The 24,236-nt window shown below is 36.7% G+C and overlaps 1 protein-coding gene across 1 annotated transcript in view; it reads right to left on the reverse strand.

The window, feature by feature from the left end:
• Positions 1–1,466: 1,466 nt before the first annotated feature.
• CPD (carboxypeptidase D) overlaps positions 1,467–24,236 on the reverse strand; it is an 87,920-nt gene continuing 65,150 nt past the window's right edge. Inside the window, exons 12-21 of the mRNA XM_053570867.1 lie at positions 23,643–23,966; positions 21,845–22,040; positions 15,673–15,808; positions 14,055–14,186; positions 13,224–13,319; positions 12,948–13,012; positions 9,563–9,694; positions 8,055–8,240; positions 7,557–7,656; positions 1,467–5,622 (exon numbers count right to left, since the gene is read on the reverse strand). Of these exons, the coding sequence (XP_053426842.1) occupies positions 5,396–5,622; positions 7,557–7,656; positions 8,055–8,240; positions 9,563–9,694; positions 12,948–13,012; positions 13,224–13,319; positions 14,055–14,186; positions 15,673–15,808; positions 21,845–22,040; positions 23,643–23,966 (1,594 nt within the window). The 3' untranslated portion in view covers positions 1,467–5,395. The remainder of the gene's footprint in view (positions 5,623–7,556; positions 7,657–8,054; positions 8,241–9,562; positions 9,695–12,947; positions 13,013–13,223; positions 13,320–14,054; positions 14,187–15,672; positions 15,809–21,844; positions 22,041–23,642; positions 23,967–24,236) is intronic.

Here is a 24,236-nt window from a genome sequence, read left to right on the forward strand (position 1 = left end):
TGCGTGGCCTCTTGGTCAGGCACCTGCAGATTCATATTGTTGGAGCATTTGCTGTATCCCTGGGAGTTGCAGCTTTCTATAAGTTTGCTGTGGCTGAAACAAGAAAGAAGGCATATGCAGATTTCTACAGAAATTATGATTCTATGAAAGATTTTTTTTTTTTTTTTGAGACAAGAGCCTCAAATTGTCACCCTGGGTAGAGTGCCGTGGCATCACAACTCACAGCAATCTTCAACTCCTGGACTCAAGTGATTCTCCTGCCTCCGCCTCCCAGGTAGCTGAGACTACGGGTGCCCGCCACAACACCGAGCTATTTTTTGGTTGCAGCCGTCATTGTTGTTTGGCGGGTCTGGGCTGGATTTGAACCCATCAGCTCAGGTGTAAGTGGCTGGCACCTTAGGCACTTGAGCCACAGGGGCCGAGCCTCCAGGAAAGATTTTGAAGAGATGAGGAAGGCCGGTATCTTTCAGAGCGCAAAGTGATTATGGAATATAAAGAATTTCTTTGGGCTGATTTACCTAGAAATTTATCACTGACTTGTGTTCCTGAGCTATGAATATGAGTGATAAATAAACTATTACTAAAAAAAGATCATCTGTAAACAGATCTTTATTCATGTATTTGATAAAGTAACTTTCTTTAAAAGGGATCAGAAATAGCAAATGAAGGACAATTATGCTGGTTACCATGGGCATTCAGTTATTACGCGGAGCTAACATTATTTCATTTAATTCCCACTGCAATTCCATCATGGATTATTCCTAATCACTATAGAACTGAGACTCAGAGAATGTTAAGAAACTTGTACCAGGTCACACAGGAAGAGGAAGTAAGCGGCAGAGCCAAGAATCAGTCATACATTGGACCAACTCCAAAGTCCACACTCAAACCTCTCTGCTTTACTTGTACAGCAGAGACTCTTTTTCGGGTAACCAATCACTATTGAAGTACAACCTGTTTTACTTCCTCTGGTCTGGCCTACGAGTTCTCTGTCAGCAGAGCCCATGTTTCTTATATTACTTTGCTTTCCCAATTCCTATTACAGTAGCAATAGCAACAAAGTTTTGCTATATAAAGCCAAATGAATTCAAACCAATGAATTCATCAACACCGTGCCTACAAGTTTCAGCACACATTATTCCAACTGGGCCTCACGCGGGGAAAGAACTGAATTTTTAACAAGCAAGTTTTTAATGGGTACATAAACCTTTCAGTGGTCAGCTTCATGGTGCCACTGTAAAGGGACTCAACATGTATCAATCTGAGCTACAAACAGAAAAGAAAACCATACAGGCTACTGAATTATGTGATTATTTAAAAAACAAAAGCTTTCTTTTGAGTCAATTCTTGAAGCTAGAAACATTCTACAGGTGACACTCTGTATTCTGATCCTTGCACTATTTCCCCCCAGTAGAGGAAGAAAAACTAAATACGTGGAGACAAAACACAAAGAAAGACAAACATGATAAAATAACTTTTATACAGGATTAGTAGATTGTTTACATATAAAAAACAGAAAGAACCTCATTACAGTTAGATTTCACATAAATTACACAGATTGACCTTTTAAAACTACTATTCAACTACATGTAAAATCCCTTTTAAAAAATTCATTTTGAAGGCACAGTGCATGAAACAAACCAATGACTGAAGCACTTGAGATGAATGGGTGCTGAACACCTCATATAAATAGCTATAGATGCTCTGGAGCTGAGCAGTATCACTCTGGAAAAAAATGGAGAGATGAAAAGTTGATTTTTAATCTAATCATTAAAAAATACCATTATGTCATATCTCCAGAATATCTGCAGCATGGCCAGCAGAATGCGGTTAGTAAACTTATGCCATTTATAAAAACCATAATCATACGTATTTATACAACTGATATCCAATTGCCTCAAAATGGTAGTCTACTGTCAAATTTCTTAATGTATTTTGTCAAATCAAAATCAACCAGGGTAATACAGTGGAATCACTAATGAATTATTGCTAAAAATAGGAGAAATGGGTCTTAGGAGAGATTTCCTATTGAACTAGAAATCCAAGTTCAGTTCACGTTAATCAAGGACCTTAATCACCCTCTAAAAATCTGCTCTAATTAAAACAAATCAGAAATTCAAATAGTTATCAAAAAGTTACTAGGCAGAAAATCATTAAACATCAATAATAATGGAATTTTTAGTAATAACAATAATGAAAAAATATAGGGGAAATGCTGGGTTGTTCCTTTTTAAAACAATTCCACCAAAGAACCATAACATAGGGCACTATTACAGCATTCATAGCCAAGAAGCATCTAATACAGCAGGGGCAAAACCTGGCACAAGTGCATTTCTGGCAACAAGAAGATTAAACTGTTTAATGCTGAGAATAAATAGAAATGGACATGATTACTAAGTAACTGGTGTGAGCTCAGAAACACAATAAGCTCAGACATAAACACTAACCTTTTATTTATTTGTCAACTCATAATTAGTTTTAAATTCAAAAGTAATTAATTCAGCCAATCCCATTCAGGTTAAAGTTACCAAAGGTTAACCGATCAATCACCCTGGGCCAAATAATACAATACGTTTCCTTTCTGGAACACCGTAAGGTCCCAAAGCAAATTTCTTCAATGAGCATTGCAAGCATTCCTCTACTGGATAGAATCCCACTCACCATCCAAGTGTTCTATGACATACATCAAGACCGAAGGGCGTTTCCTTCTGAAATTATTTGGGCTCATCTTACTGAGCTACATAATCAGTATAAATACATTTACATAGGCAGACACTTTGACATTACCTACTCAATCACATTGTTTTTTTTAAATAAGAAGCTGGGAAGGAAGGTGGCTTACAAACTGATCATCGGGACTAAAACCACGCCTTGTTAGTAAATTCAGATTTGGGCAAATTTCTTAATACTGTAATACTTACTTGCCTCCATGATTCCAAGGAAATGGAAAGTGTCTAAGAGAAACACTGAAGAACTGCATCCCCATTCCCCATGGCTTCAACGCCTTAAGCCGTTACTGTGGTCTGAAACTAGGTCAGATCCACAAATAAAACAGCAGGGCTGATAACACAGTCTCAGTAGACACGGGTCATGTACATTCACGTTCATGGGGTAACACCAGTTGAGAAGGCCTTGTTTCTAGCTAAATGCATTATTTAGAAATTCATTAAAGATTTCAGATTTATAGCAGAATTTTCATTGTTGTTTAGGAAAAATTGCTAAAAGAACTATTTGTATGTTCATTTCTTTAAAAAAAATTTACACACATGGCTGGCATGACCTCCAGCCACTGACATGTACTATTAAAGACATTTTTAATCCAAGAGAAGTAAATGTAAATAGTATCTAGTGAAGACCAATGCTTCTAAAGCAAAGGCTGTCACTTAAACTTTGTTTCATTTCTAGCTGTTAGTATGTATTCTAAGTAGGGCCAGATATTCATAGGCCCCTTGGTGGTTTTCTGACTTTGTACTCTTAAAATTAAAGCTGAAAAAGAGCAATACATTACGCACTTAAAGAAAAAATAAAAGATTAGAAGAAATTAAATCATGTATATTTCATTCACTATTAGCATTGCACGAGCTTGTTCCATGTATGTGGTGGGATGAGAGTGAGGCGGCATAACTCAGTTGGTAATACCGTAATTAATACCAAATGGCTTAACGCTGAATCCTCAGATTTATCCAGATACTTATTAACAAATGTGATGACTTCACCATTCTTGAAGAAAATTTTTTTTATAAAGCCACTTTGGATGCATTTGTCACAATATCTGGTTGAATGACTAGGTGGATGGATGGTAACCACTCTACATGAAGGCTTTGGAATCCGATGTGCTACCATTGCACCACCAGGTCTTCACAGGAAAGCTCCAGGATGACTGATACATTAATGGATACAGAATATAGTTTGAAAAGATGAGAGCAAGTTTTTTGATCCCCTGATTTAGTACAAGTTCAGCAGCAACTTGGCCATTAAAACATTCAAAGGTATTAAACCATTAGATCATTGGTAAGACTTGTACTTACAAAAAGCATCTTTTCCATCGAATAGCATAAGATAAACACAATAAAATGTAATCTTTCTGGTCTTTGCCTGATTGGCAGTGAAGATGACACTTTCATACCATGGTGTTATATAACACTGCAGTTCATGGTTTATGCTTTTTTTAAATGGAGGGAGCCATATTTAACAGCTTTCAATTGAATTTTACCAAAACTGATTGATCAAAAAGAGACTATCAAATGAAACATTAGGACAAAGAACCCAATCACTTTCAGAGGCCTATGTGAACAAGACAGGCCAAGCTATTCAAAAATAGTATGCTATTATAGAGCATAGGCTTGGGTTGGAGCATGAAGTATAGATATTTTATGTTCAAATGTAGGCTAAGAAAATGTGCACATAGGTCTTTTCCACACCTCCAGATATTTTCAGTAAAATTCAGATCTTGTAGACAGGTGGATCATCTGAAAACCTTAAGTGTACAACATAGAAAAGGGTTCAAATTTAGGAAATATTAAAGAATTAGGCATTCCTAGAATAAGCTAGTGCTTCACAGATAAAAGCAGCAGCACCTGTGGGTTTTTACCAAGTTAAAAGATAGGCAATATGATTTTTAGCTTTTGCTAGATCGCCCTCTCAGCTCCATTAAAGTGGACATTTAGGTCTTTTTGCAACAAATCCCTTACATTCTCCCTTAAAATGGGAATATTTAGAAGTCTGCTAAACCTTACAAGAGAGGTAGTGAAATCCTGCTTAGAGCACAGCCTACCAGTTCTGATCTAGCCTTGGAACAGGTAGAAAGCCAAATGCAGAAGCCTATTTATTCATTTCCTAATGTTGTATTTGTTTTAAAATCAATTCGACCTCCATTAAACCTGAATAAGAGAAACTCCAGCTATTTCTTTAACTAGAGAAAAGCACTCCTCAGTAGGCTGAGAAAACCTCGAGTTTTTAAAGCTTTATGTCAGATTCTGACTGCTGTCCCTGCCTTAATGTTTCTGGATTCTTTTGGCCATTTAAAGTAAAGAAAAAAAAACCTAAAGCCACTAGTAAATACCTTATGTGCAAAATACAACATCCACTCGTTGGCTTTATGCCATTATTACATAAGCTCCAAATAGCTTATCTTAAATTAAAAAGAAAAACAAAGTGGCTGTCCCATCTCTGCTGCATAAATAGAAATCAGATTTCTTTTTAAAGGTTAAGAGTACTTTAAGGAAGGGAAGTTCAAAACTGCCAGCAAAATTCACAGAAAATACAAATTTAGCAAGTTAACTTCCCAAAGCTCTTTGTAGAAACAAGACAGTTTATCTTCTTAATGCAGTGTCTCCCAAGAGGAACTATAATTTTGCTTGGTACTTATGCTAGGAGATAATGCAAAGTGTGTTTTTCAATGTTTGCTGGAATATAATGTTTCCTCTTCAGTGTCTGTTTCATCCTGGAATTCATGGCTTAGGAGGGACTTCTTGGAGCCGGTTGACATCATGCGAATTTCATCTTCATACTCATCATGATGCTGCCTGAGCCGATGAAAGCCATCTTTGTGTCTGTTAGACTTGATTGAGCAGATGCACCAAATAATGCAAGCTGTTAGGATCAAGGCAGACATGGTGGCACCTGCCAAACAAAAACCATCATGTGGGTGGTGTTACACTTTAAGGGTATGAATAACTATGCCCCTTAAAATAAATACGTATATCCCTTATTTATTTTATTTTTATTGCATGCGCTTGTGAAAAACCTTTTATTACAGAAGCAGTATTATGAGTAGTATACAAAGTTAGAAAATGCAGTTAAGTAAAATAGCAAACATAGCCTCACATCTTTACATTTCCATTACCCAGAGATAATTTTTAATTACCTTAGTCCAATTTTTTCAACTTTTTCAGATCTTTCTTTATACAAGTGTATGTACATCTATTTTTTTTTCTTTTTACCACAATGAAATAACTGTCTCTCTTATTCTGTTCCTGCTTTATATAACTTGTATTTTTCCTTTTTAATAACTTTTTATTTCACCCAAAACCCCTCATTTATTTTAAATTTATACATAAGATTATCAGAATAAGAGTCTTAGTAACAAAAAATAACAAAATAATAAAAATTAAGTTAAAAACAGCCAATGGGTGACACAGGTTTAAACCACAGCTGAACCCTAGCTCATGTGTTTTTAACCACTAAGTTATTTACACTTTATTTGATTTGTGCTAAAAGCTCTTTTAAACCTACCACTGCTTTCTTTCTTTCTTTCTTTTTTTGAGACAGAGTCTCACTCTGTCACTCTGGGTAAAGTGTTGGTGTCATAGCTCACAGCAACCTCAAACTCCTAAACTCAAGTGATCCTCTTGCCTCAGCCTCCCAAGAAGCTGGGACTATAGGCGCCCACCACAACACTCAGCTTTTTTTTAGAGATGAGGTCTCACTCTGGCTCAAGCTGTTCTGGAACCTGTGAGCTCAGGCAATCCACCCACCTCGGCATCCCAAGTGCTGGGAGTACAGGCGTGAGCCACTGAGCCTGGCCCTAACACCTGGCTTCTTTATCTGTTTTTCATAAATACAGAGTCTCTTTCTTGCTCAGGCTGGTCTTGAACTCCTGAGCTCAGGCGATCCACCTGTCTCGGCCTCCCAGAGTGCTGGGTTACAGGCGCCCGCCCTCTGGTATACTACCTTCAGCAAAGGATCTCTCTCACATACAGAAGCTCACATCATGTAGTAGTCTACAGTTTACATTTTGTTTTTAATGGAGGGAGCCAGGTCTAAAAGCTTTCAACAGAATTTAAACAAAATTGGTCAATCAAAAAGAGATTGTCAAATGAAACATTAGGACAAAGAACCCAATTCACATAGGCCTATATGAATAAGACAGGCCACTTTGTATTAAAACTTGGTTGTTTTGCCTCAAGTCTAAGTTGCATGTGGAAATAAATGAACTTCGGCTCTTTGGGTCAAATAAATACAATACAGCAGAGTATTTATTTTATAACATATTTGTCCTTCTGAACCTTTCAATAATTCAAGCAATGGTGCACATTAACGCTGGAGAAAACAAACATTTCTTCTTTCCTAGATCATGGAAAAGAAGAACTAATAAAAGTTAAAGTTGTAGGAACTTATAACCTAAATAAAAAGCAAATCATTCATTCATTTAACAACTCTTCATTAAGACCCACTATGTGCCAACCATGGGTCTAGGTTCTGGGGATGCTCTGTTAGTACTTATGTTTTAATGAGAAAGATTGAAAATAGACAAATCAATGAATACATTTATAATACAACGTCAGCTATAATGGAAAAAAAGGGTAGAGAAAGTGATAGGGGTACTATTTTAGTTAGGGGACTAGAGAACACCTCTTTGTGGAGGTGACATTTGAGAACAGACCTGAAAACAGCGAAGGGAGAGACAGGAGAACAGTGATCCTAGAAAATCATGTTTAGACACGGAGACATCAGAAGAAAACGATTAGCTTCCAGGGATCGTGGAGGCAATCCACTCTCAAACTGCAATGTCAAGACTGGTTTTAATTAACTACTAAAAATGAAAATTTCTTTACCTGACACAGTTACCACAAGCTCTCTTGGCAAACCAAATATCCGATTGTCTGTGTCAAAGACTATTACCACGGAACTAGCTGCATCATGATGCACAAAGACCTAGGAGGACAAAGTGTAAGAATAATGAGTTTACTTAGGGGATACTGTATCCCTGCTACATTCTTAGGGCCTGTACAGCAAACCAAGGAGATGATTCACTGCCATCCAAAGTATACAACATGTTATAAAAATTTCCCTTTTGTTGCCAAAAGATAAAAAGATGATAAAATATAATCTAGAAGTGGTTACACTTTTTAATTTCTATGTTCCTTTCAAACTTTCTACCAAGAATTCAAAATAAAACAGAAGCATTAGTAAGGATAAAAATTGGGCGGCGCCTGTGGCTCAAGGAGTAGGGTGCCGGTCCCATATGCCAGAGGTGGCGGGTTCAAACCTAGCCCTGGCCAAAAACCAAAAAAAAAATTTACTTGACACTACTCAATTTGGGAGTTTCTTACCTGTGAATGTTGTTGTTGGTACCCATCGGCAATGGCATTGATGTTATGTACACCTGGGGCTAAAAGAACGTGGAAATAACCTCCCTCTTTTGTGTGGACTTTTATTCCTTCATTAAGTACAATGATTGCTTTAGAGATTGGTTTTCCAGTCTTATCTTTAACAAATCCATGAACTCCCTTGTGAACCTAAAAAAAAATGTTTAAAATTTAACTTTGTTTTCACAATGCCAGTTATTCTAGAGGCAATAGTTTCAAGCATGACCAAAACAAGCAAACAAAAAAAGAAAAATCCCTTCGCACACTGTAAAGCTTGCTTATTTCTCCCTCTTCACTGATTCTGACCTCGTCTGCTCCTCATTCAATGCTTCTGAGTCACAGAGATGGATATAAAAGAGAACTCTGATACAGTCAAAGCCTAACAATCTTCTAAGACAGAGCTTTTCAACCTTTTTTATCTCGTGTCACACTTAAATTATGTTGATCAAAAAAAAGAACATACTTACTGGGCTTTGAACTTCTTTTGAAAATAACAATCTTTTTTTTTTTTTTTAATGAATACATTTTATTTGCATCAATGATCACACTCTTTTTTTTTTTTTTTTTTTTTTGCAGAGACAGAGTCTCACTTTATGGCCCTCGGTAGAGTGCCGTGGCCTCACACAGCTCACAGTAACCTCCAACTCCTGGCCTTACGGCGATTCTCTTGCCTCAGCCTCCTGAGTAGCTGGGACTACAGGCACCCACCACAACGCCCGGCTATTTTTTGGTTGCAGTTTGGCCGGGGCCGGGTTTGAACCTGCCACCCTTGGTATATGGGGCCGGCGCCTTACCGACTGAGCCATAGGCGCCGCCCTTTTTTTTCTTTTTTGAGACAGAGTCTCTGTGCTCCTGGGGTAGAGTTTCGTGGCATCATCATAGGTCACAGCAATTTCAAACTCTTGGGCTCAAGCAATCCTCTGGCCTCAGACTCCCAAGGAGCAGGGATTACAGGCAACTGCCACAAATGCCCAGCTAGTTTTTCTATTTTTCGTAGAGATGTGGTCTCGCTTTTGCTCAGGCTGGTCTTGAACTCCTGAGCTCAAGCAATTCACTTTCCTTGGCATCCCAGACTGCTAGGATTATAGGCATGAGCCACTGTGCCTGGCCTTAATGATCTTTAAAAATTTTCCCAGCATGCCTAAGACCCTCTCATGGCACACTGGTTGAAAATCATTGCTCTCAGACCTTGAATGATTTTCTTCAAAGGTACACTGACTCGAGTAACAGTGTGATATCCAAATTAAAGAACCTACAACATCTTGCAAGATTAAATTACCTAAATTATAGCAGATTCCAGATAGGTAATGAATGGCATTTATTTAGGAAAAATACATTGGACAAAAATATTTCTATATAAATTTAAAATAAATAATATACATTTTTGGTAAAAGATTATGACAATGTTTTGATAAAGATTTTCATTGAACATATCCCTGGAGTTTGCTTCTAGTTAAAAGGGAAGGACTCACCTCCACCAACATGCTAAGAAGAGATCGTTTATTTTCTGCCCACAAGGAAGGCAGTTGTGCTGCACTAGGAAAGTAGCAGCAGCTTGTGTATACTGTGATTTCCGGACAGTGGCCATAGGTGACACTATAATCCTATAATATAAAGTTTAAAGTCAAATGAGGGAAAATTAATAAGAATGAGGCTTTGTAATACAACAAATAAGTGAAATAAAAAGAAAACCTTGGAATGTAAACAGAGAATCTATACAGCATTTAACAGCAAATATAAATAAATCGCTCTGCATTGTAATCAGCCACAAACATGACAATTCCTAAGAGAGCCCTTGAGGAGAGGCACTATGTCTAATTCATTTTTATGTCTGCAGTGCTTCCCATGGTGCCTGGTAGGTAGAAGAAGTTATTATTGTCTGATGAATGCATGAATGAATGAAAGAATGAGCACACAGAGAGGGCTAGCTACCCTCTAAAACCCAGAAACTTTATCTTTGTTCTTGGAGCTCTGCAAAGAAGAATAAGCATTTGTTCTCTGACACCCTCAAGCTATTGCCTGCTGGTGACACTAGGCACTGCCTGTAACAGCATTTATCCAGGCACAGAAACTGCCTGTGTGTACAAGTTCAAAAACTCAATTTACCAAGGAGACCTGTTCTTTTTCCTAATTCATTTAATGATATTAACTCATTTTCTCACATAGCCACAAAATCTCGTCTCTTACTTCTTTATTTCATTATCATGATCATTACTTGCCAAGTCTTATCAATTCTACCTCTACACTACATCAGCTTCATCCTTTGACTCTATGGCCAGTGCTACTACCTTAATACAGGCCCTCATCACTTCTTCTCTAGACTATTCCAAATCAGTCTCCCTTCCTCCAAACTACCTTAACTCACTGTCCAGAAATTAATTTTCCCAAACCACAGCTCAGATTATATCGCTATATCATCCCTGTTCAAAACCTGTGACTTTCCATTCTTTATTAAAACAAAGCTTTCAAAGCTCCAAACTCCCTTTCCATCCTATCTTCTGCTGTTCTCCATTACATCCCATATTTTAACTAGACTGTTCCATACTTGTTCCTCTTTCTGGAATGTTCTGCTTTACCATCTCTGCATCCCAAATACCATCTCCTCTATGGAGAGAAGACTGCATTACTGCATAATCTTTTCTGTCTTTAAGTTCTCATGGCATGTTGAAAGTTGCTTTCTTCTAGATCAAATAGATGAATTCTGTAACACAGTTATTTGTATAATAGGCCAAGGAATAAATTTTATTTACCACTAATATAGCACAGTGCCTCCCAATAGGCAAGTTTAAAGTAAATGAAGGAGATAAGGCAGGCAGAGATAAGAATGAAGTCAATTTTCTGGTTGTACTTGTGAATGAAACAACCAGCTAACCACCCATCTGCTCACTACTACTGCCTAATTTGTAGGTAGATGGACAATCAATTAAACTGCAGTAAAGAAGAAATTAAAGAAGACCTAAATAGATGGAATCACATACTGTATTCATGGACAGAATGACAGTCCTATAGAGATACCACTACTACCCAGAGTGATCTATAGATCCAACCCCTAAAAAAAATCCCAATCGCCTTTTCTGCAGAAAAAGAAAACCCAATGCTCAAATTCAAATGAAATTGTGAGGAGCCCTGAAGAGCCAAAACAATCTTTAAAAACAAAGTTGAAGAACTCACACGTCCTAATTTAAAACTTATTACAACAAAGCTAAAGTAGTCAAAACAGCAGTCCTGGTACAAAAACAGACATATAGACCAATGGAACGGAATTGAGAATCCAGAAATAAATCCGTTTATCTATGGTAAATTAATTTTTGACACAGGTGCCAAAAGTATTTGATGTGGAAAGATGGTGATTGGACAACTGAATTTCTACATACAAACAAATGAAGCTGAACTCCTACCTCACACCATAAAAATGAACTCAAACTGTATCAATGACCTAAATATAAAAGCTAAATCCATAAAATCCTGAGTAGTAAACTTCAGACCTTGGATTTGGCAAGGGATTATTAGATAAGACAACATTAGAATAAGTAAGAAAACCAAAATAAATTGAACTTCATGAAAACTAAAAACTTGTTTACATCAAAGGACATGATGAAGAAATTAGGAAGATAACCTATGAAATAGGAGAAAATATTTATAAATCATAAATCTGGTAAGGAATTACATATCCTTTATGTTAATATGTGAGGGCTGTCCAGAAAGTATCCAGCCATACACTATGCAGTCAAATGCTCTCGCACTAAGTCTACCCCTTCAGCCATGTAATATGAAAAACAGATACATATATGGATGGACACTTTCCAGTCAGCCCTCATATAAAGAACTCCTACAGCTCAATAACAAAAGGACAAACAATCCACTTTTCAAAAATGGGCAAAGGACTTAGAATAGATAGATGTTTTTCCAAAGAAGATATACAAATGGCCAACAAGCACCTGAAAAGATATTCATCAGCATTAGCTACCAGGGAAATACAAACCAAAACCACAATGCAATACACTTCACATTTGCTAGGATGGCTATAATAGTTTTTTTAAAAAACGGTGTTGGCAAGGATATGGAAAAATTAGAAGGAACTTTGAAACATTGCTGGTAAGGAAAATGGTACAGTTTCTATGGAAAATAATTTTGTGGTTTGTCAAAAAGTTAAACACAGAATTACAATATAATCCAGCAATTCCACTCCTTCGTATACAGCCAAAAGAACTGAAAACAGGGGCTCAAACAGATACTTGCACACCAATGTTCACTGCAGCCTTATTCGCAATAGCCAAAAGGTAGAAAGAACGCAAGTGTCCATAAACACATGCATTAATAAATGAAACGTGGTATATACATATATATACATAGAATGCATTGTATGTATTGTATTCAGCCATAAAAAGGGAATGAAGTATTGATACATACGACAACATGGACGAACCCCCAAAACATATGCTAAGTGAAGCCAGACACAGAAGGATAAAACACTGTGCATATGATTCCACTTGTTGAACTATTTAGACCAGAAAAATTCACAGAGACAGAATGTAGATTAGAAGTTCCAGAGGCTGTGGGGAGAAGGGAATAGTGAGCTATTGATTAGTGAGTTCAGAGTTTCTTTTAGGGGCAATGAAATAGTTTTGGAGAAGAGATATGGTGATGGTGGTACAACATTATAAATGTAATTAGTGTCACTGAAGTATATAATCAAATTAATGTCACTGAAGTGTATACTCCAAAGTGGTTAAAATGGCAATTTGAGGGCTAACCATGTCAAGAAAGCCACGAAGCAGATGTCATTCCCTTAAGGTTGCCTATTCTTTCACTCAGTGGCCAATACTCTTAATTCCATTTAAGTTCTATAAAGCCTACCTTCATACTGCCCAGGTGACTGTGCCACTCAGCTCCACGCATTACTCCTCCTGGAATATTCTCATCTATGAGTGTTGAGAGATGGAGAATCAATAAGACTGTAAGGTGAGACCCCCTCCCCAACTAAAGCAACAAAAATTACATTAACAAAAGGTAAATACTGGGCAGCACCTGTGGCTCAAGGAGTAGGGCGCTGGCCCCATATACCGGAGGTGGCAGGTTCAAACCTGGCCCCGACCAAAAACTGGAAAAAAAAAAAAAAAGTAAATACTTAACCTGATTTATTGGGGCAACCAGGCTGACCCAGGTGCATCGATGGATGATTATTTGCATAAAGAGATGCCAAATGCTTCAGAGTCTCTTTATTTTCCACTATGAAAAAGAAAAATTCAGAAGTCAGTGGAGAAATTCAAACTACTTTTCTCCATGTTCACCTTCATAGATAGATGTCATCTTCTAGTAAATTTGACATTCCACTGAAGTTTATTGAGAAGTTATCATCATTAACTAAATGGTTTTATTTATCCCAAGATAAGCACATCAAGACAATAAACATCTACCACACTAAAAAACAAACTTGTATTTGGGGGCAACTGTGACCTAATAGTAATATTCTTTGTAAGCTACACTAAAAACAATCCAAACTATCTCCATATATCGTGACCCCACAGAGATTCAACAAAGAACTGTTTAACTGCCCCTGAGGTGTAATCAGTTAGTCAAAGTTTAAAACAGGGGAGGGCAACTCTATCTTGTTAATGTTTGGTTATACATGATTTTCTTGAGGCAGATGTTATGTCATAGTCACTTGTATTCCCTATGTCTATGGACATAATTACTCAGTAAATGCTTGTGGATTAAATTGAACAGATGTAACAAAATGGTTAGACTCTACAAAGCTAGGCTTTCCTCAGATCCTGACCTATCTTCTCCAAGTACCTGTTTGAACTGTTCATATATGTACAATCTTCTTATGTAAGGTATTTACTCGTGGAGTGTGATCAAATGCTTACCATTTAGAAAATTCACGATGGACATTACTGAACTGGAATTTCCCCTTAAAGATTAAATAGTATACATGTGTATATGAAATGACATTCTACTAACCTGTCTGTACTGGCTTGTCATATGGGTATGTGACTAGCACAGAACCACCATCTAAAGCCACAGAAAGACTGAAGTCCTGTTTTTGAATCAAATTTTCAATGATAGCTTTAGTCTCTGGCTGGGAGGCATTATCTAAAGAAAAGTCAAATATAAATATCAAAGGTTAAATCTTACTATGAGAATCCATGAAAATAGTACCTACTTGAACGCAAAATGACAACTTAAAAATTTTGTAGATAAATACTTTATTTCTCCATAAGCCACTATCTCAAGTAAGAAAGATACTTTATAGAAGGTAGGTTATTCTGAGTTTTACATATTTCAGGATACTAATTATTCTAAGAAAGTTAAAAAAAATTCTTAGGCTCAGCGACTGTGGCTCAAGCGGCTAAGGCACCATCCACATACACCTGAGCTGGCAGGTTCGAATCCAGCCCGGGCCCACCAAACAACAATGATGGCTGCAATCAAAAAATAGCCAGTCGTTGTGGCGGGCACCTGTGGTCCCAGCTACTTGGGAGGCGGAGACAGGAGACTCGCTTGAGCCCAGGAGTTGGAGGTTGCTGTGAGCTGTGATGCTATGGCACTCTACCCAGGGCGACAGCTTGAGGCTCTGTCTCAAAAAAAAAAAAAAAAAAAAAAAAAAAAATTCTTACTGGGAAAAAAAGCATTAACATATCTTGCTTTAAAAAACAATCTAGGGAACATATAAGCTGTCTTTCAAAGAAAATGAGAGTTTTCAAAATGCAAGGTGTTTTTTTTTTATTTTATTCTTTTTTGTTTTTGTTTTTTTTTAATGCAAGGTGTTTTTTGCAGCATTGTTTATAAAAGCAAAACATTAGAAACAAACTAAATGTCTATCAGTAGAAAATGATTAAATAATTACCATAGATTAATAGCATACTAAGGTTCAGCACCTGTAGCTCAGCAGCTAGGGTGCCAGCCACATACTCCAGAGCTGGCAGGTTTGAACTCAGCCCGGGCCTGCCGAACAACAATAACTATAACCAAAAAATGGCCAGGCGTTGTGGTGGGTGCCTATAGTCCAGCTGCTTGGGAAGCTGAGGCAAGAGAAATGCTTAAGCCCAAGAGTTTGAGGTTGCTGTGAGTTATGATGTCACAGCACTCTACCGAGGGCAACATAATGAGACTCTGTCTCAAAAAAAAATAGCATATTAAGATGCCATTAGTTAAGAATGTTAGAGATCTCTAAGAACTGAAATGGAAAGATTTCAATCATGTATTCAATGAAAAAAGTTACAGAATAATACAAATAGTTGATGATCACATTTAAGTAAATAAGAAACAGGCCCCTCCAAAACAGCGTATCTATACACCATGGGAGAATAGAGAAGAGAGAATACACATCGATGTACAACTAGTGATGGAATAGGCCAATACTACTGATTGAATTTCTATGAAAAAACTTTAAATTGTTTGCAAATAAAAAAAAGAAAACTTCAAAAAGTTTTCCAGATGTGTATTCATTTATACTTTCCATTTATAACCTAGACAAGAAAGTACCCCTGTTACTCACTGACAAAAATAGAACTGATCTCCTAGCCAAGAGAAAGAAAATCATCTCCAAAGTACTTTAAGGCTTACAAATTAGTCTTACTTGTGAAGTCGGTATCCAAGTCTTTGCCACGAGCATTTGCTTGTCCTATCTTTGAAGTACAATCTTTCTCTTGTGCTCTCTCTCTTCCATCTGGATTTAGAGAAGGGACAATCACAATCCTAGTCCTGTCAACCAACTAAAACAGAAAACAGAAATCAAAAAGTTTATTAGCTTTATGTAGATCAATAGGTAACCTTCTATGCATGCCTCAAACAGCAAGTCTTTATTATTTATTTTAAACACAATTAATTTTAAAGGGAGAATATGTATGTGTGTATATATATTATATAAGTAAAATTTTCTCATGCTTCAAATAAATTACTTTATAGAAGTAAAATACTACTGTACATCTAATGTCCCCAGACACCTTCCAATGACTTATAACAGGAGTCAGAAACCACTACTTGCAGGCCAAACCCATTCTGCTGCCTGCTATATAAAGTTTTATTGGCACACAGCCAGGCTTGTTCATTTACATATGACTGCTTTTGTGCTATAATGACAGAACTGAATAGCTATAGTGCAGAGTGCCCCACAAAGCCTAAAATATATATTATCTGACCCTTTATAGAAAAAGTTTGCCAATCACTGGCTTAGATCAAGAATAACAGTGAGACTATATTTTCTAGATTAAAAATTAAATATGACATAGCTGGGCATTGTGGCGGGCGCCTGTAGTCCCAGGAGGGACTCTACTTGGGAGGCTGAGGCAAGAGAATCGCCTAAGCCCAGGAGTTGGAGGTTGCTGTGAGCTGTGACGCCACGGCACTCTACCGAGGATGATAAAGTGAGACTCTGGCTCTAAAAAAAGAAAAAAAAAATTAAATCTGACAAGTATCAATGTATATTTAGAAATGAAACAGAAAAGGCAAAATCAGTACGTCAAAAAAAATAAGGTGGGATATTTGTCTTATACATAATAATTTCACCTTCAGATGATCCAGAGGCATTAATACCTACCCAAGTGGCGTGAAAATTTGTGATAAACTTCATCTTACATAGTATTTCTAATAGTAAATCAGAATAAGAGATCCTTGGCTTATTTATTCTGGCAAAATAGTATACAGATTGAAAATATTTAAGACCTTTTAATTCATTGGTTCTTAAAGCTCCCCACTGGGGGAGATTTTCTTAGGCTTCACCACAGGCCTACTGAGTCTGAATCTCTGGTGATACGGGTCTCTGGACATGTGTATATTTTTTTAAGCTCTCCAGGTAATTCCAGCCCTGAATGGGGAAGCTGTGGCCTTCTAGGTCCTTAAGTGTAGCCTTTTGACTGAATCCAAACTTTACAAAACAAATCTTTTTATTTTAATCATTTTTGTTCAACTTTTATATTTTTATTTTTTAAATGAGCATATTTAAAATACCAAAGAATACAATAAGTTTCAGTGAAATAATCTTCCCAGATTGACCAGCACAATTAGAACATTAGTAAGCCAGAAGGGCTAAACTGACAGCTGCTACACTTATGATTCAGTTCTAACGTCCCCCTGACACGCACCACTACTACACACCCCTACCACATCAGGTTGGTTGGTGAGAGTTTCTGGGCATTGAGTACACCAGTCTGTTACCAGTTTTTGAAAACAGTGCATTGTGTTTCTGTTTGAAGTGGAATTTGTGAGTAGATGCATAGCTCAACAGTATTTTTAGTTCTATCTGTTTAACAGCCCATCATGTCAGAGACAGCCAAGAGAATGCTAACAGAAGAAAACAAATTTTTTAAATGAGGATTGGGAACTGCAGTATTATCTTATTTCTGCTAAAGATAAGGTGATTTGCTTGCTTTGTGATACTGCAGTATCAACATTAAGGAAATTCAATGAAGCACTCGCCATGGCAGCCCAACAGAAGACCAAGTTGTCCGAGAACCTGCTGCATGTGAAGTTTGTGCAAAAGGCACTAGACTTAGAAACCAAGAAACTAGATGAGGAAGAAAAGAATATCACTGGTGAACAGCGCTGGTAGAGAAAGTTTCAGTGCTAAAGTTTTAGATTTGCCAGTGCTAAAAGTTTCATAATAGAAGAGCAGAGTTCCTTATGGTGTGAAGATATTCTCTATGTCATTCAGAGGATTTAATCCTGCGGTTGAAAAAGTAATGCTTCAGATGAAGGCTAAGAACAACGCAGAAGCTGTTGAAGATGAAACAGAAGGCTTGGTGCCTGTAGTACAGTGGTTAAGGTGCCAGCCACTGGTGGGTTCAAGCCCGGCCCGGGCCTGCTAAACAACAATGACAGCTGCAACAAGAAAATAGCCGGGCATTGTGGTGGGTGCCTGTACTCCCAGCTACTTGGGAGGCTGAGGCAAGAGAATCGCTTAAGCCCAAGAGTTTGAGATTGCTGTGAGCTGTGACACCACAGCACTCTACCAAGGGCAACATAGTGAGACTCTATATCAAAAAAAAAAAAAAAAAAGAGAAAAAAAAAGATGAAACAGAGCAAGTTGATGTGTCAGATGAAGAAATGGCCAGAAGATCTGAGAGCTTATCAGGGCCAACTGGGAGAAAGGCTGCCAAGAGGGACCAGGCCAATTATGAAGAAGATGGAAATGGAGACACACAACCAATTAAAGCAAAGAAGATGGTCTTAGAGCACCACGATTAAAATAGAGCCCTTAAACAGTCGGCTCAGGGATGCTTTGTGAAAAGTATATTCTGGAACTCATCCTAATGGCATCTCTTTAGTTATTAATACTGTGATGTCTATTTTTAGAGATGTATAATTTTGGAAACATGCTGTTTTTGAAACAGATCCGGGATGGATGTTATACATCCTTTGCTTAATAGTATTCGTTGAGATAGTTTTTAGTCCTTGATCTTCAGATGTATATCAGTCCAGGGTTGCTTCCTAAAGATTTTTTGACCTCAGTTGTTTTTAATATAGGTCTCTAATCACTGACCTTGAACTGATTTATATAGATTAAAACCAGTGTTTAAATTGCCCTTATGTTTATATTTTACTTTAAATTATTAATCATGTCAAGGCAAGTCATACATACATTTTGGACTTAAATGTCAGAAGAATTTATTATATGTAAATTCATCAAGAACAAACATGCCTCTCCAGCCTGAAGTATGTGTATGCTACCAGGTCACTGTCAGTTCATGGTATTATAGTTTTGTTTAAAACATTTAATTAAGAGAAGAAATTATTCTGTAAGGAGCATCTACTTTCACTTAAAAAAAAAAAAGAAATTCAATTCTCATCAGCATTATATTACTCATAAGGACCACAAATATTTTAAACTATAGGGAGAGGCACAAAAGGTTGCATTGCAGAAATTAAAAGATAAAAAACAAAAGCAAAGACCATTCTTTCAAGCAACAATAGGCCTGGAAATAATGCCACTGAAGCAACTTACAAACTCAGGACAAAAAGGGAAGCCATTCAGGGATGGAAATTGTGAATGAATGCATTGCCAAAGTTGTGGGATGCTTAGACCCTGATAATGTTTCAAAGAACAAACAACAATCTCTTTTAAGAAGATCCATAAATGATTGGCAGCATGAATTAGCCTTCAACTTCACAGAACAACTTCATGCAATACCTCAAAAGGTAAATATATATTATTCAATTGCTTTGGATGAATCAACTCATACTACTGACTTGGTGCAGGTTTTATACTTCATTTGGATCATAACAGAAGATTTTTTTTTTTTTTTTTTTTTTTGGGCTACAAAGAGTTATTCCACTTTGGGCACTCTTGTGAACAGAATGTAGGGAAGAGATATCTTCAACAACTTTCAAGATAAATGTCATAATGTTGCGCTGAATTTAGTAAATTTACTGAGTGTATATATAGATTGTGCACCTTCCATGGCATCTGTTTATTGCACAGATTAAAAAAAAGCATTAAGAGATCCAGATGCTCTCATTTCTTTGAATCAGCAAAATCTCTGTGCTAGTTTAAATGACATTTTGCAACAAGTTACAAATATTATTAACTATGTTTATGCATAATACAACATGACATCCTCAATTTTTAACATGCTAAAGTTGAACTATGAGGTATTCGGTGTAGATTTGCTCTATCAATCATTCTAAAGTACATCAGCTATTGCAGGGACATGTATTAGCCAAATTTTTATCTCTACAAGAACAGATAGTTAAATTTTATGAAAAATCAGCATATTTGTGAATTACTGAAAGAAGATTTCCATAGGAATGCAGCATTTCTGTGTGATATCATGTCAAATCAATATGATGTGAATATTTCTTTGCAAAGTAAAACTAAGTCTATATATGATATGTGGCAACAAATCCAAGCATTTCAAAAAAAGCTATCTTTTTTCAAAATAATTCTTCAAAAAGGAAATTTCAGATGCACATTTTCCCCAGTTAGTAAAGGCCACTGATGAGGAAGATACTATATGCAAATCATGTGAAGAATATGCAGCTGTTATAGACCTATTATTTGGAGAATACAATGAAAGGTGCACTGACTTTGAGAATCATGACCTCACACTCATGTTAGCATTTCAGACTCACCTAGTTGAAATCACCAAGGCACCTAAAGAACTACAGATGAAATTGATTTGAGTTCTCAGTAAGTGACATTTTAAAGTCATTGTTTGATTCTAAAAAAGATTCATTTGAAATTGGAAAAATTCAGTAGAATACCCATACCTTCAACAATATGCCCCCAAAATGCTTCCCTGCTTTTCAACCACTAGTGCTACAAGTCTACTTTCTCCTTACCACCCAAATCAAAATACCCTAAGGTCACAAATGACTAATCAACTGAATCTGTGGACCTCTATGCTGCAACCAAATATTCAAATGCTTTCCAACAAAAAGCAGACACAACAAAGTCATTAAAAGGTTACCTAACTGTAACAGTTTTAATTTTTTTTAATTATTAAGGACATAGTAGTTAAGATTTTTACAAAATAATGTACTTTTTTTTTGTTTGTTTTTGAGACAGAGTCTAGCTCTATTGCTCTGGCTAGAGTGCCGTGGCCTCCACCTAGCTCACAACAACCTCAAACTCCTGGCATCAAGCAATCTTCCTGTCTCAGCTTCCTAAGTAGCTAGGACTACAGGCATATGCCAACATGTCCAGCTAATTTTTCTATATTTTTCAGTAGAGATGAGGTCTCACTTTGCTCAGGTTGGTCTCGAACTCCTGAGATCAGGCAATCCACCTACCTCAGCCTCCCCAAATATGCCCAGCCCTCTGACATACTATTTGTGACTCAAGTGAAGAAGTCAACAGAATTTGCTTGGCTGAAGATGGTAAAATAATTTTTGACCAAATCTAAGTTCATCTCCCTAAATCACACAGGTCCCTTCTGATCCTAATCATGACATCAATTCTTTCCAAATTTCTTTTGGAGGAAGCAGAATGATGTAACAAAACTTCACGGGGCTTTAGAGTGAGACACACTTGGGTTTAAATTCCAGTTTTACTAGTTACTAGCTTTGGGACCTCCTATAAGTTAATGAAAATCTCTGTTTCAGTTTCCACATCTATAAAATACAGATAATTTCTCACAGAATTGAAGATTAAGTTAGTGGCATACATAAAGTACTTGGCATAGTATCTAACACATAGTATGTGTCCAGCAAATATTAGCTCTTTCCCCTTTCCTAAGTTCACTATGGACTTAGTGAGTGTTCCACTAAAAATTTGGTCAATTAGTGAGTGTTCTAGAAGGATGCACTTTTTCCCTCCTTTCTCTGAGACAACATAGAACTGGGTTGCTTAATCATACATGACCAAGCCGCTGGATCAAAGTTCTCTTCTGTAGTCATGGATGGCTAAAGTAGACAACGCCACACTGCCTCTTCCACTGGACTTCTCAATATGGGGTCTTAGTTACAAGTAACCAAGAATGGATGTCCCTCAAGTTAGTAAGTACAAGAACTGTAACGATTTGAAGAGTAGCTTCATTATTAAACAAAGGAGCAGAGGATTGAATGTAAATTTTTAGTATTGTTTTCCTCTATGCTTCTTAATATATACAAAGGAATATAATAGAAAGAAACTGTTAATAATGAGGATATACTATAATGGTGGTTCATTTTAAAAAAGCAAAGCTTATAATGTACTAAAAGGGCCTCTGCGTAAAATCTAACAAGAATTTTAAAACTTTTAAAATGGTGTCCGGTATCAATGTGTCACTGAGCTTTTTCCTTTTAAAGCATGTCAATACAGGCTATTTTCCTACTTGGGTAACAGCTGGGTTCTTTTTGTAGTTCAGGCAGAGAAATTCTGCCAGAGCCAAAAGCAGTTCTGTTCCAACTGGAGCGTTTCCATGGATACCAGCAACAAAACGAATCTTTGGTTCTTCAGGCTCAGATATGTTGGGCTTATTGGAGATTTCGAGGGACCAAATGTGACGATATTCAGCACTCTGTCCCAAACTTTCAAAAAAAAAAAAAAAAAAAAACAAAAAGTCAGCAAGTAATCAAGCATTGTGTTAATGCTGATTTATGAACTTTAAAAATAGAAATGAAAATGAAATAAGCTTTAGAAACTCATTAAAGATTAATAATTGAAACAATGTGTCTAAGAAAATTAGTTTTTCTTGACCAAAGTCAAATAGAAGACATTACTGGATTTAGGAAAGATTATGATTTAGTTTAGCATTCCTCCAAATTCAGTCATTCTTGTCCCATTTTCACAATATTTGCCCCATCTTCTGTCACCTACACTACTAGTTAATAGATCTGCTAAATTAACTCAAATTTTATTGCAAAAATACCTGAATCTACAGTAAATGTATATTTATGAACTTTCTTTAACATAAGGGAGGTTTATAAGAAAATATATTAGCATTAAACTGAGCAAGATTAATAGAAAAGTTATTGCTTTCTTATCATGCCATTCAGTGACACTTAGTGCCTGCTGCTATATGACCTACAACTGTCTTGTGCCCTATACCATAGGCAAGTATGTCATATTTTGAGGCAATATTTAACTAAACAGTAATCTTGAATTAGAATGCTAAAAAAAAAAAATGAAGTAAACAGTAAAATGACGTCCATTTGGGGGTCTATAAACTTTCTATGGCACTGAGACGTATGATATTAAAACCTAAAGTAGGCAGAAAAAATAATCAGTTGAGGAAGACAGGTAATTGGTTTTGCCAAAGTAAGTATCACTCTTTGCATCTATGAATATTATATATTAGAATTTAAGAGGCTAAAATTTCTGGTAGAATTAAAAGAACCAACGAAGAAAGACAAAGTAAAAAGGTAAAAGGCTAGCTCATGTTCATGAGGTATGCAGTAGAGAACTATACCCTCATGGCAAAGTGTGAAGACTTTACTTACAACAGGCAAAGCACAGGAATCAAAAACTCCTAGAAATAATTTTGGAATAACTAACAAGACTTAAGGCGGCCCAACAATGAAACAGTGAAGAGAAGCCCCAGAAAGTGAAAGTAAAGGTTGTCTCAGCCATCAGCTTTACATGAGCCAGGACTGCCTATTTTCCCCCATGTTCCTAAAGCTTCAGGTAACAGAATCTGTGAATGGAGACTAGAGTACAGAAAATGACAGCAACTGGGCTTCATTTTCTAATTTGAAAAAAGGTCTCACATGATTCCTGACAGGTGCACTGATAATTCCAAATTCTTCATTTACCTCCAGCAAAATAAAATCAAACAAGCAACATTTAACTAGACCATAGATCTGCAGCTGAGAAATGTAAAGAGTTTTGAAATCAGTCAAAATAATTATCAGGAAAGCAATTTTGCATTTCTGAAAGACACAGGCTATACATTTGTAATCTAACACGCAATTCTCCTCCATTGCTGCTCATAAAAGTTCCCAAAATTCACTGTCAGAAAGTTCTCCAAGCAAATATCTGTTACAAAATAAACCCCAATTCTTTATATATTAATTTCTCAAATATTTCTAAATAAATTTCAGGGACTATTCAACGTGGCTAGTGCTGAATGTACCCTCTTAACATAAAAAGAAAAGAAAAGACAAGACAGACAGCAAGAAGGTGAAACTTACTTGGTAAGATTTGTAATTTGTGGGTAGTTCATTACAAGTCCTCTCAGAAACTCTGATAAATCTTTGTATGAATGGTATCGATAAAGAGCAAGATTTGAGGAGGAGGGTAACATGAGGCCTTCCAAACCATTCTCAGCTGAAAGGTCTTTAATCAAATCTTCAAACTCCTTGGTAGTCGGATCACTGTTCTCCTCAGGGCTGACGCTGTCCCCCTTTCCTTTCTTTGATTCATTGTTTGAATCTGTTGAGGATCGAACAAGTGTGAAGTTGACCTGAATAGCACCTTCACTCTTCACAGTCACATTCTTGGTAACTGGATTATACCTATAATAAAGGAAATAGATAAGAGCCACATTGCTTAAGCTGGAGAACCCAAGGCCTAGAAAACAGAGGTGTGTGGCAGACACGTGGATCCTTGGGATAAATGTAGTGCACTTCCTAAAGCGTCAAAATTTTAACTGATTTATGATTTCTTAATACCTAAAGAACAAACATGAGTATACTATAAAATATGAGTGATTTTTTAAGATTAAATATATGACTTCGAAAAGACAGTGCTTATAGTGGATACTCCCAGTCCTCTGGAATTTGAGT

Source organism: Nycticebus coucang, chromosome 18, assembly GCF_027406575.1.
Source record: "Nycticebus coucang isolate mNycCou1 chromosome 18, mNycCou1.pri, whole genome shotgun sequence".
NCBI lineage: Eukaryota > Metazoa > Chordata > Mammalia > Primates > Lorisidae > Nycticebus > Nycticebus coucang.